The following is a 14,207-nucleotide window of genomic DNA, read 5'->3' as shown; positions in this document are numbered from 1 at the left end:
TTTATTGAAAAGAATCAAACTTCAGCGATTTGTCTTCTTACCAACAAAATATTTCAGTTCTGAAGGAATACAACATTATGCGCCATTATGATCAGTTGACGCGCGTATTTCAAAATTTAATTCATACAAAAGTCAAACACACATGTTCAAAAAAATGTGAAATGTGTAACAAAACAAGCCATAAGTAGCCATTCATACAATGCCAGATGAGCAAGTAACCTAATTAGTCACTATCAGTTGCAAATTACTTGTTGAAACGTAGTAGTATATATATATTTACGGTTGAAAGTCGTGCTTGTTATCTATTTCCCGGGAATTCTATCAGCTAAATATTATAATTATTGATTTTATTACATAACAAACCGCGATGCTAGGTGTATCTAAAATCAAGCTTAGAGCCTATTTTGGTGCCTATTTCTCAAAATTTTCTTAAGCGCCCTGAACCCCAGCCGTGTCGTCTCGCACTTTTCCTCGCTCCCCTTTTCTGGCCCTACAATTTTATTCTGCTGTGGATTTTGGCTCGCCGTCAATAAACTTGGGGAGCCCCTCATATACATCGTTTCTTAAATACATACCATTTTTTTAAGAAAAAATAAAATAAAAAGCTGGGGAACATACTGGGTTAGGGTTGGGCCATAATTCCAGGAACAAATACTACGGGAGTCACTTGGCTAGTCCCCGAACTCGTAATATAACTAAAGTGAAGAAAATATGTATAAAATTATGGCCTAACCCTATCCTGGTACACATACTACGTTCCAGTGTCCGCCATCGTGGTTCACATACCTCGGGAATCCCCCCTTTTTACCAACAGCATTCAGCGGTCGGGAATGGTTGCACATTTTTACCAAAGGACCGAAAAGGCCGGTACAACGAATCAATAAGGTTTTCACAATAAGTAAATTCCGTCACCAAATTCAATTATTAAATAAGATTTCAGATATGCTACTGTGTCCATATACAAGGACTACATTACCTATTGTTTGGTTTGAAGAAACTAGATGAACTGTTTATGAGAAATTTTTATGAAACAATGCAATAATTTGACATCTTTGTGCGAACATCCAATATGATCACGATGTTTTCCAGCCATTCGATTGGAGTAGTGTATTCAATAACTAGATATCAATTCTCGATATATGTACAGATAAAACGACCAAGTTCAAGAGCCTGATTTCATATTAAAATACTTAACATTCAACGATAACTTGACCACACTTATATTTTCCATATGACGTCAGATTTATTCAATGAGACATTCATTTGAATCATGAGGCCGTCCGTATTCACCGAGTGAGAAATTTCCATTGGTACTCCAAGTTTTATACCTGGTGCGGAAATTAAAGTAAGTAAAATACGTCGCATTTATGTCAGGAAAGAAAGTGAAAAGAATATACTGTCGTTAGGGACCCATAAACCTAATAACAGATTACATTATTTTAGATGTCTTCCTAGCCATCTGGCATCTACATAGATTGAGAATACTCCATCTTCGGATGATGAGTCAAAAAAACGAAAAACTGCATATATTTTTTCAGCCTTTTAGCAGATTTCGCGAGTCATGTAGAGATATGGATAGTTCTCACACATTAACAATTTATAGTAACTTTATGTCTTACATGAGCTACATTTTTAGCTATTATATTTATAGCGATACCATGTCAGGCCAATTTTCATCAGAGTAGGTCAAATAAGAAGTGGTTCACGCTGAAATAACACTGCTTTCGCAAAACGAAATGAAGGACAAATGTCGGTCACCCTAACACGAAACGGCGCATATGGAAACTTCGAATCCAATTAGGAGTGAAATCTTGATATGCCCTGGAAGTAAATCTGATTGCAAGGAAAAGCGCACGTCGAAATCAAATAAGTACGCTTGTAATGTGACAGAATAAATTGTAAAGTAGCATCAAGCTTTTATGACCCAACTAAAGTTGTAGGCTACTGTTTCCTAACTTTCCTACACCTCCCAAAACACACTGTAGCAAAACCTGTTGAGAGAAATGAACAGATCAGTTGTATTGTCCTATCCTAAACGCTTTAACAGCCTGCTGGAAAGTATCTTTGCTGTAGCGGTTCACATACTGTTAGATGGTTTTATACCGTTTTTTTTTCATATCAATATTTTCACTTAAGCCACCCCTGTTCTCTGGTAACGTTGTGTGACGGGTGACTCTAAGTCTAAGATGAACGCAATTATGTGGCGTCATCAAACTTTTTTAATGAATTCCAAGATATATTTTATTGTCTGACTATTCTTTTTCGAGTTAATGTTGGTTATATTTATTCTACGCAACTATCTGTCCACACCCTGTTCTCATCCTTTTACTCTACGTCTATATAGCATATATGTCCCAACACACATTATGTCACATTACAGTTCAAATTTCTTGAAAAGAACATGATGAACTGACTACGTCTAAGGAACAATACATTAAGTTAATATCGGTATAAGCCTGATAATTCGTTTGGAACTATCCTAGAATAGGACTGTATGACTTATGGTTATCGCGCCCACTGATAAAAAATATAGTAAGAGCGATAACACTAAAAATTGCAGAATTCCTTTTTATAATGGAGAACAAATTCAAAGATATACAATTTTTCGGACCCAGGACAAATTGGAAGGAAATACTAAACGGGTATTCGTCGACGTAACATTTTGAACAACGATGACTTCTCTCCAGCCACCACAAATGGTAGACCGGACACAATGCCAAAACCGCCTGAAAAACACCCATTTTTAACCCTGTTAATCCAATATAAGCGGATGTGATGAATCGGGAGCTTCACGGTGGAAGTCATGCTGCGTCTTGTACGCGGTATGTACGGAGGCTGGGTGGCGGAAGTTGTACTGTGCCCCGTATGGCATAGACGGGAGGCTTGGGTGAAAGGTATGCTGTGTTACACATAGCATATACAGGAGACCGGGGCGGACGTCTGTGCTCTGTTGGTGCATGGCACGTACCAAATCCTCCAGAAGATGACTATTGTACGCAGTAGCATGCTTACGAAGCGATATACCGTTATGGATCGGATATGACGTGTCTTTAAGATACTGATCCGCAATTTGAAAAAAATACAAAAAAAATAACATAGCAGCCCCCCAAGCAAACGTATGAATGTTGCGTACGCGACAATATGCTTATGAAGCGTAATACCGTAATGGCTCGGGCATGACGTATTGTTAATGTTATGATACCTACCCCCCCCCCCCCCCCCCCCCTTGAATCTTTGTTTTATACTGCACTGTGAGGTTGCAAAAGCGTCGTTTAATTAAAATTGCAATATTGCCTCGGATTCGGTTTATTTCGTGGGTTGCGAAGTTTGTTCAAATAGTCGTAATAATTTTAGTTTTGTCATATTTAGTATTGGCTACTTATTTTTTGTTATTATACATGAATGGTATTTCATCGTTCTCCTATTGCTCATCTACAGTGAATCCGTTTTGTAATAAATTAGTTTCATCGCCGGTCTCCCCGTTTCTATGCTGTAGTAACCTTCTACTTGTTACTGGATATGAATGAATACAGTTAGTTTTCTTAGGATCACGTTGCCTCTATAAGTCTATACAACATTGGTTGTGCAGTTTCTAGAAGCTGGTAGATGGCGCGGGTACGAGTAAGACTACTAAACAGATACGTGATTTTCGCTAGATTCTGTATATAATATTCATGTGACATAAATTATTTATTACTTCAAAAGGTATGTCAGGAATTACTACGACGTCATTGCCGGCCCAAAGCCATGAGCTTCTAATTCACGCCGTTTAAGTTTATTATATCTCCAAGTTTCCAAAGTTCGTAATCATTTAAGACTCTGTACATGCTTAAAATGTACATGCTCCGTGAAACAACCATCTGTTTAGTGTGAAATTTTCTTAGAGGTAACACTGCCCAGTGTCCGCCGCCCAATGAAATTTAAAATCACGCACGGTTCGCCTGTCTGACACATTTATGTTAGAAGCAAACAATAGAATGAACTGAAACAAGTCGTCGTGTAATACGAGGATACATTTCTTTCCCGAATAAACATTAGCTGAATTGCGCCAGAACACTTGGTAAAAATGAGACACTGCTTAATCTAATATTTACCATCCAATAGAATGTTACTGCTATTCGATGGCAGGTTATACCTCGTTCTCAAGTCACACAGGTGAATATTTTCGGAAATCGTATTCCCTGGTATACAGTATAGAGTAAAGATATTTCAACTCCGGATGTTGCGTGTAATATCTGAGACACGACATTTCTTTGTGCGTTTTGACCTATTTCGCGAGTCCGGTTGAAATATATTTAGCTGCCGCGCACTTTATTTCTCAATTAATTCATCGCCGATTTGAGAAATTGGACACAAGTTGCAAAATTAATTGCAACTATTCATGACCTGCAAATTTATTTATCATATTGTGATAGTGGCGTTTATTTATTATCGAGGTCATGTTAGATGAATGAATCAAGAAATGAATCAAACTAAAACTCCTTGTAGTGGTTTAGCAAACTTATCATCTGTGATGGATCAGTTAATTTTATTCCGTAAATCGTATTCCCTGGTATACAGTATAGAGTAAAGATATTTCAACTCCGGATGTTGCGTGTAATATCTGAGACACGACATTTCTTTGTGCGTTTTGACCTATTTCGCGAGTCCGGTTGAAATATATTTAGCTGCCGCGCACTTTATTTCTCAATTAATTCATCGCCGATTTGAGAAATTGGACACAAGTTGCAAAATTAATTGCAACTATTCATGACTTGCAAATTTATTTATCATATTGTGATAGTGGCGTTTATTTATTATCGAGGTCATGTTAGATGAATGAATCAAGAAATGAATCAAACTAAAACTCCTTGTAGTGGTTTAGCAAACTTATCATCTGTGATGGATCAGTTAATTTTATATTGTATAGTTGACGTCCCTGCTCCTAAAATGACCCCTTTCGCTTTGGGATTCGGACATATATCAGGATCCCCTCTTCGTGATGGGTCTATCAGCCTGTAAATTCTTCCGGCGGTATTTCCTGGCGAGAAGTCATCTGTACCGATTATGTAAAGTTCGCCTGAAAAAAATTGCATTCTCGATAGATCCATTGTTTCAACGTTTGAATTCAATAGAAATCGTTTCACGCGCGCGGGCGGACTAGAGAGGAATTAAGCATAAAATGACGTAAAAGGCAAAGAAATGATGCAATATATGTATATAGAGGTCCTATACAACTTGAATCGCCATGCAGAGGTATTTCTAAGATATATAATTTAAAACAATCGTACTTGTTCTGAAGACAGATATATAATCATCATATTAGCTTAATATTCAATTGATTTATACTATATGATTTATTCTTCTTTTTAAAAACCTCATATAAATCGTATATTTTCTCACTTTGTTTGGATTTACATAAATTACGTGATCTGTTACGTTAACAATATATGCTGATTATCCCAAATAGTTATTCAACGCGTAAAATTTTTTGACGTTCAGTAAGCATCGTTTATCAACTGTGAAGTTCATTTATTTGGACAAATAGATTCAATTACTAAGCGCAGTATCGCTGGTATCGTATGGGACTGACGCGGGAATGTGACTGAGGACATAGTTGGTCAAATCGAAACGAAAGTCGCGAATGTCAGGTTTGACGGAATAAAAACAGTGCTGTCATGAGTTAAAACAAAACAGTGAAATTTGGAATAAAAATTTGTGAAAACATACAAGTAACTTTTGGCTTCCTGGCGTCTATATCTATTTCTATTTATTGAAAATTGAAATCAATTGGTCCATTAGTTACCAAGAAAACCATTTTTTTCGCACCAGTTCAAGCAAAAATGTGCAATTGCCAAAATATTTCATCTATGTTTAAAAAAAAAGCTTTTTTTCTTCTGATAAAATCTTTCAATTAATTTACGGGGCACATTCGATAAATACAGCGAAAAAGCGAGTTTGAAAATGTGGTAGAAATCTAGGTAAACTAGGTACATTATAAAATTACCATTTTCATCTTCCCCAAATGACAATATAAAGTTGGCGCGAGTACTTTGCAATCCACCATTTTTGCAAATATTTGCGGATCCAATACATATGGTTTCATTCATCCATTTCCCTTGAGAATCTTCTTCTAACTGGAAAATTTTCCTGAAGGGAATGCCAGTTGAGATTAATAAAATCAAAACTAATTGATTGTTGAGAGGTAGAACTAACGGATCTTTTGACCCTTTACTGATTTATTCAAAAATGTGTTTTGAAGTTTGCAATCTCATTGTCGAATGTTGCTCCGAACGACTGAATCACGTTAACGTATAACAGAGTCTGTTTGTTTGAGGAAATTTTGCTGCTCTACACGCCCTCTACCGCCCAATTAGAATTTTTGATGCTCCCGAAGTATGTGCACCAAGATGTCGCTCAAACTGAACATAGTATGTGTACCAGGTAAGAGTTTCAGGTTGTGCGCCATCTTGGTGCTCATACTTTGGGAGTACCGAATTTTTTTCAAAACCCGATATAGATTGTACGGCTGGTGTGGAGACAAATTAGGAAAAATTTGAGTTTGTGAGTGTAAATTTTTCTAATATACGTAGATGTTTCAGCCAAGCCGTATTTAATCAGCATAAATCGATTATTTTATCATCACTTACTCACAGTAACTGGACATTGGCGCATATTATATTGCTAAGCACTGGTTTGTATATATCATAAAAGAACATTAAAATGTTATAGAATATATCAGACGAACCCGAGCAGATCTCCAAATATATATTTTCCCTTCATGTTTGGCATCTGACATCCTCGGTATACTTGTCCTCCCATAACTGATATTCCAACTGTATGGTCATAGACATGGATAGGTGGTTCGTAATTTTCTAAGAATGAGGTGCAATAAAAAGAAAACTAAAAACAAACTTACTCACAAGTAGATGTTTCCATTTTTTTTGTTTTGATCGATAGCTTATAAGGCGTTCCGGAAGTATGTGTACCAAGTTGACACAAAACTTGAACCCTAACCTGGTACACATACTATTTTCAGGTTGAGCGCCATCTTGGTACACATACTTCGGAAGCACCGCTATAATATGAACAAGAGAGCACTGCTCAAATTTAGGGAGACAAAGGTCAGATAACTAATCATATGACATTTTCTACCAAGATTTCAACCCGTCACCTGATTATTCAAATCAAAATTACAAATACACTACCATAGCAATCCACGCCAGTAGTGGAAAGGTCGTAGATGAGCATTGGGTTTTGTTAGAAAAATGGCAAGGTCTATTGTAAAAATGTGTTTTTATGAAATAAAATTTATATAACTGCAACTTTAAGCAGCAGAAATTTAAGGAACGAATTAATTGCCTTCTAGCGACTTCTTTCATAATTTATTACTGGAATTCAAAGCTGATCGGTCCATCATTTGCAGAACAACCGATTACTTAACATTTCTGCGATAAAAATTGATAATAAGACCGGCCTTATTTCAATCTAACATTATGTGAACAGTGGTATGCCAGGATGCAGTTACTACGCTTGTTATACATAAAAAATAAATTCAGTTTTTGCAACTAACGTACAACGGAGATTTACTTGTGTAGGTGCACGAACCAAAGGGGGACCGTAAAATATTTTCGGAGGTATAGGCTACTTTCTACAATAACTAGATCAGGGATCACCAACCTTTATGAAGTCGTGGGCTACTGCCCGGGTACCGACTGAGCAAGAGCTACAGGTTTGATGAACCCTTCTGGCTTTTTAACCATTGCTATCAATCGTATTTAGCCACGAGGAGACAATGGTAATGTTAAAGATTTTTCATGAAATTATCAACAATTATAACAAAAAAGGCAACGAGAATATCGGTCAGAGACCGAAGACTTATCGATCGAAAGTTAGGAGATTCCTCAAAACAACGCTCTCACTCCATAGTGACACCTTGTGTCCCATCACTAATTAATTAATAACTCGCTAATTATACGGCATAATTCGCCCAAAATCAATAGGCTTCTGGTCCGGGATATGATGAATGCGCATGCAAAATCTGCTTCGTGAGATATCGCGTGTATCTAACAGACAGACAGACAGACAGACGAATACCTATCAACATACTTACCGATTAAAATCGATAAATCATAAAATCGATAGATAATGAGTTAATATCAGCGACGCTTATATTTTCAAATCATAGGAAATCATAATGTACCTTCTTTTTTAACATATACCCCACAAAAATCCAAGATAAAATAGACTTGGAAGTTATGCTATCAAATGTTACATTTATCAAACACATTTAATGAATCCTAAACATCTTGTTTTCAACCTGGACCACATCTGGTCTATTTTCATGTCAGTTATTGGGAAACCTGGTGTCGCATACTCTCCACCAGCGTGTTTTGCTCGGGTGTGTAACTTGATACTGCAACGCTGAGTTTGTCTTGTACGTTTCACGCCATCGGCAAGGTTGTTCTGTGTTTGTTCTTGATGAAGTTCATGTCAGAAAAGGCTAATTCACAAAGATAGATAGAACCAAGCAACCGTGCAATCTTCAAAGATGTACACTGTACACCGCTGTACTTTTCTGAGTCAACTAAGCCCCAGAAGTTTGGCACCTCCTAAAAGGCTTTGTAGTCTGCAGTGCCACAATTTCATGATATATCTGTCCAGTATCAAGGCTGAAATTTGATTAGCAATGTATGTTCATGAAAGAACTAGAAATGAATGACGTGCTTGACTCAATGTAACACAGTGTATGTGATATCATAACAGGAATCGTATTAAATGACGCGTAATATTACTGTGGTCACATATAGATAAAGGTTGATCGTTTTCTAGTTGTCCTATAAGTGTGGTTTGAACTTAAAACAAAAATAGCAAAAATAGAACGAGAACATCGGTCAGAGACCAAAGACTTATCGATCGAGAGTTAGGGGATCTCCCAGAACAGCGCTCTTACTCCATAGTGACACCTTGTGTCCCATCTAATTATACGACATAATTCATCCAGAATCAATAGGCTTCTGGTCTGACATATGATGAATGCACATGCAAAATCTGGAGCAGATTCAATCTCGCTTTCGTGAGATATCGCGTGCATCTAACAGACAAATACCTATTAACATACTTACCGATTAAAATCGATAAGTAATGAATAGATGCAGCTTACTGATGAACGCCGTTACAGCGACTTGGTACCCGCGGGTGTTTTAATAAAGTCATAAAGAGATCTCATCCCAAAACCTACTTAGAGAATCTTCTTATGATCCAGTCACCGAGTATACAAATTATCTTTGTTACTAAGAAGCTGAAAAGTAGATGTAGGATATTATTCGCGTATATATTACCGGCTGTAGCACATTACAACCCCTAACGATTGAATGGAAATATATATGCCAAAATACTATTTCTTACCTATGTTAATATTGTCACAGTCTCGATTTCCAAAGCAGGAATATCCTTCGTAATATTTCCAACCATAATTTGCACCTTTCTTTAAAATATTGACTTCTTCGTAATCGGCATCCCCAACATCACCACATATCACACGACCTCTGTTTTTACCTTGAGCCAGAACAAGAACGAGTTATGAAACGCAGATACCTACATGTTAAGCACCAATGCACATGAGAGCAGTACAGCAGCATGGGGATTTTCCTAGCCATAGTCAACGAATGAATCGGTGCGAAGTGATAGCCAGTCGTAGGCGGATGCTTTTCTTATTTAGTGAACAATCATTCCAATTAAGTAATAATGAAGTCAAACATGTATGATCCAGCAGACAGAATGACGCGGTGATGTGAAAATAGAAACGAAGCACCAAAGTGTCGCGACGAGTATAATTTAAGGAACATTGCATTAGAGATAGACATTTAGTCAGTACTGCAAGTCATAATGATAATAGACAATATAATATATAAATATAGATATTTGAATCTAAATAAAATGTACCAAACGGGCTTTACTGAACGAAATCTTTCCAGAATGTCGTAGTATTCATTTGAATTATACTGAATTCTAATAAAAACTGTTCTCTATGGATGAGATTTTTATGAAACTGCCTATTTCAGTTTCACGGTTTTTACAACAAACCTGTTTCATCGCCCTTGTCCATTCCACACCTCCACATATTTTTAACTCCCAGTGCATATATTTCTGGAGAATATTCTGCGTCATTGACAAAAGGATTGTCAGGGGGAATAGAGTAAGGACGACCCCGTGGTCTATCGTCAACATTTATTCGCAGAACTTTACCAAGTAGAGTTTTTCTGGAATGGAAATAAGCTTTCTATAAGCAATATTATTGGCGGATTGGTGGATATTTCGTTTCCTAACTTTTTTAGTGTATAATAATGTAGAGTACGAACTTGTTCTGACTGCTTCCATATTTTCCGTAAGGATCCTCTTCGGTCGATGTGTCGCCAACGCCATCACCATTGAAAATATATAAATATCCGTCTAAACCAAAACGCAAATGAGCCCCTTGGTTATTGGGCGATGGTTCTGGAACATTTAATATATCTCTCTGAGATTTCGGGTCAATTCGATTCATGTCAACATCAGATACCTTGAGCAATAAAAGTGAAACTCCAATAACTCTATAGCTATAAAATAATTGATGCCACTTTTTGTAAAATACATACCTTGAACTCGCTTATTGTGAGACTAGGATTTGTATCCGTGACAATAAGATAGTGGGCATAAAACAGTCCATTGCTTTTATAGTTCGGATGAAAAACAAAGTCAAACATGCCTCGCGAATCGAAGGTTCTGATAAAATAAATAATATAATGCAAAAATTAATTTGTGGAAATGTTTTAATGCTAATTAACAATTCTTCTTAGCAAGTTGTTTAAAACTTAACTTACTGATCATCAGCTAGCTTCAAATCACGCATATTGAAAAACGGATGGGAAATTTTGGATTTATCTGGCAAGTATATCCAGACTGCACCTCCTTGTTCTTGTACAAAAAGCCTGTAAAACAAAAAAAACTGAATATGCAGTTTTGGAGAATAAATTTTATAATGAATATAAAACAAAATGTTTAGGTTTATATGTTTTTTTTTGTACATTTATTTCTGCAAAGATATGATACCGTGTCCGCTGTAATCAAGCACCCCGCATGTTGAACCATTTATTCTTCATTTTGCTCAACGTATTTCAATGTACTGTTATAAATGCTTCAAATCTCGAATGATTCTCTAAAATTTTGAAAACTGAAATGATCGAAACGTATTAAATTATCACGCGAAATTGGACGAAAGTTCAGAAATCTTATTTAAAATATCGTATGTAGTCATTTTCACTGAGTTGGCATATCGGATTAAAATGGAATTACCGACCACAATCTGTTTACCTTTGAGTTCCATCGTTTGCACTTCTCACTTGAATCGGATTGGATAATCCGTTTGCAATCTCTTCAACGCATAATTTCGTGCACGATTCTTAATTTTATGCAAATAAAACAGTTCATTTCCAGTAAATATTATTGTCCTCGTTCGACAGGAATTTTTTTATTAACGAACTTATTTATCGGACGTTAAGTTGTCGAAGGAAAATAAAAATAATGTCAGCCGTACTTCCTACCATGGAAATACTCGTCTTGTGCATTTTATAAGTTGATGACAACGTTAGTTTTCATATTTGCCTAACTTTGATGAAATTGGGGACAAAACATTTCTGCGATTTGCAGGAAACCGTATCAAACTACAAAAACGTTAGAATTCGATGTTTTTTGAGTGATACGCGAGAAAATTGAATTCATCATATTCAGGTATTAACTAGCGAACAGTATTTGCATATACTTGAGCATCCAAATAATTATATTTATTAATATTGAAACTGAATCCTACAATTGTAAGTTTCCGATTTTTGCAAATTATTCCACTTTGGGGAAATGTCCTACGAATATTAAACACGGCTTGCTGGGTATTATAATAGGTCCTACTTACTTTTATCGTTAGACTGATCATTTGTTTTGTAAAATTCAACCGTGCCGATATTTTTCATTAACTCTTCGCTATTTGCAACATCAGGATAACAATATTGAGCATCGGGAATTAGTACAGTTGAACAAAATGTAGACGAATCTTCATTTTTCGAAAGTTTAATCAAATTTGCATCATCCGTAACCATTGGAATGAGGAACGAACATTCTTGCATGAGAGATTCACAGTATGATTGACAGAGACCAGGAAACGAGTTGGCTATTTGATCATCTTCTGCGTTGTAGATGTGAACTGCGTAGGGCGAACATTTCTAAAATTTATATGCAATATATGATCGTGAATTAGTTAGCCTACTTTAAGTCATAAACATTGCATATTATACAGCCCTGTATTTACCACTTTACCTGTGTATAGTAATATGTCAATACTTCGAATAGTAAGCGACATCATTTGGTACAGCTGATTGTTGGCTTACATATATGGCAGACAGTGAATTCGCTTTCAGTTTAATTTTACTTTTCTTACTTGACACAAGAGGGATGTTAGAAACTTTCCACATGTAGACAGCTGGCTTTCAGTCATAGCATTTGTTATTTCATTGTATTTCGTTGCAATTTCGGAATCATCCTTTAATGTACAACATCCGAACGCCTCATATTCCTTGCAAATGTTTAAATTCTTTGCTGGTCTAAAAAAAATTGGGGTCTTGAATTAGTACTGTGTAAATATTTTTATCGTAATGGCGGCAGTGGCTCTTTATATTGGCACTATACTGAATTCTATAAGTTGAGCAAGCTGTTATAGACAGAAATATATAATTTGTAACAAATACCAACAGTTAGTAAGTTCCGACACGAAAGTGAATCTGCTCTCTTTCGCAATACTAAATAGATCCATGTACCTATCAATAGCATTTCATACAAATTTGCTGTTTATCCTATAAAAAACGACATATTTTGCAAAGTGTTATCAAGAAGAAATATAGGTAACCTACTTAAATGGAGGCTTAAAATCCAAGCACTGGGGGTGGGATACGGTTTCTCGGGCAAAATTGAAGACCAAAACCAGAATAGCGCTCACTACAAATTTCATAATTGTTGCTGCAACCTATGTCCGCTAAGTCAGCCACAAACCACGATTTCGCCACACCTTCGGTTTATATACATATATGCGGTTGCCAGACGGATTAGGAACGGTAAAATGGCCATGAGCTATATAATATATGACGAAGCAATATTATTCAAATAGTAGGTCGGACGCTGTTTATGCGCGGAGTCTCATCCTATAGCAGTAAGGTATACAACATTTGAAGAGGATTTCCACGAGCGAGAGTCGTAGAAAGGTACCTTGAGGCGCATTAAGTAACTTGTTTGGACACAGAATGCTTGATATCTCAATAATTAAGAATGACGCACATCTGTGTGTTAGGCCAGTAAGGTCTTGAACATGTATCCCGTCTCTTTTATACCGTTTAACTATTATGCAGATACTGTTACATTTTTGAGGCAAATAAACATACATACATACATAGATTACAAAGAAAACTAGTGAATAATATGAAGTTATTTAGCGGAAGAAATATAATGATAATTTATACCAAACCTGCAGTGAAAAAGACAGTCTCCCCACCACCTAATTTACCAATCTGCTTCACTTATATTGAATCCTGATGTCTCATGAACTACACCAATTTAGGTATTTGATCTCAATGATATATATATATATATACTTTTTGGCACGCCATTATTTTCATTCTGCAGTTTGCAACATTTTCCCCCTGCGTTGAGTTATATATATTAGTTACTCACATTGGTAGAGTGTAGATGCCAGTTGAAGAACGTTTCGTTTTTTAATATATCCAATATTATTCTAAACAAGCAATGCTTGAAAATATGGACACGGACGCCAAAACGAAGTAGTATCCAATCTTTTACAGAACCGGAGTCTGACTACCAGATCACAAGGATGGGATCACGGTGCGCAGTTTTTAATTTTGATGACATTATCAAACAAAACTACAAACGAATCCCAGCATATAGCCTACAGATACTTAACAATAGTCTTCTGGCGACAACAACAGGCTTTAACAATTAAAATTTTTTATCGGTCTGGTAGATGATCGATTTTTTGCCGACGACAACATAATAATTTATCCACAATTTCCCCAGAAATCATATCCTGGACGAAGCTGTAACTGTGGAGCATCGTAACTTACGAGTACCGGTACCCGGACTCTTCTAACTTTACCATGTCCTGTGTTTACTTTTGCAGTGCGTTGTCGGTA

General features: G+C 36.4%; 1 protein-coding gene across 1 annotated transcript; it reads right to left on the bottom strand.

Moving 5' to 3' along the window:
* Positions 1 to 4,761: 4,761 nt before the first annotated feature.
* Positions 4,762 to 13,056, bottom strand: LOC120327142 (HHIP-like protein 2). Its single transcript, XM_039393544.2, has 12 exons — positions 12,918 to 13,056; positions 12,449 to 12,611; positions 11,927 to 12,233; positions 11,332 to 11,419; positions 10,842 to 10,949; positions 10,617 to 10,743; positions 10,341 to 10,540; positions 10,066 to 10,241; positions 9,388 to 9,537; positions 6,728 to 6,854; positions 5,987 to 6,129; positions 4,762 to 5,059 (listed from the first exon to the last, which is right to left on the bottom strand). The coding sequence occupies exons 1-12, from the start codon at positions 13,013 to 13,015 to the stop codon at positions 4,887 to 4,889; spliced, it is 1,860 nt and encodes a 619-aa protein (XP_039249478.2). The 5' UTR covers positions 13,016 to 13,056; the 3' UTR covers positions 4,762 to 4,886.
* Positions 13,057 to 14,207: the final 1,151 nt, after the last annotated feature.

The sequence above is a fragment of the Styela clava genome, chromosome 4, assembly GCF_964204865.1.
Source record: "Styela clava chromosome 4, kaStyClav1.hap1.2, whole genome shotgun sequence".
NCBI classification, from domain to species: domain Eukaryota; kingdom Metazoa; phylum Chordata; class Ascidiacea; order Stolidobranchia; family Styelidae; genus Styela; species Styela clava.
Note: the sequence above shows the minus strand (reverse complement) of the source record. Positions and strands in the feature narration are given on the sequence as shown.

Coding starts and splice junctions, on each gene's coding strand:
- LOC120327142 (XM_039393544.2), bottom strand. CDS start 13,015: ATGAAATTTGTAGTGAGCGCTATTCTGGTTTTGGTCTTCAATTTTGCC. Junction 10,541..10,616: donor TCACAATAAGCGAGTTCAAG/GTATGTATTTTA, acceptor TTATTGCTCAAG/GTATCTGATGTTGACATGAA. Junction 6,130..6,727: donor ATATTTGGAGATCTGCTCGG/GTTCGTCTGATA, acceptor CATTCCCTTCAG/GAAAATTTTCCAGTTAGAAG.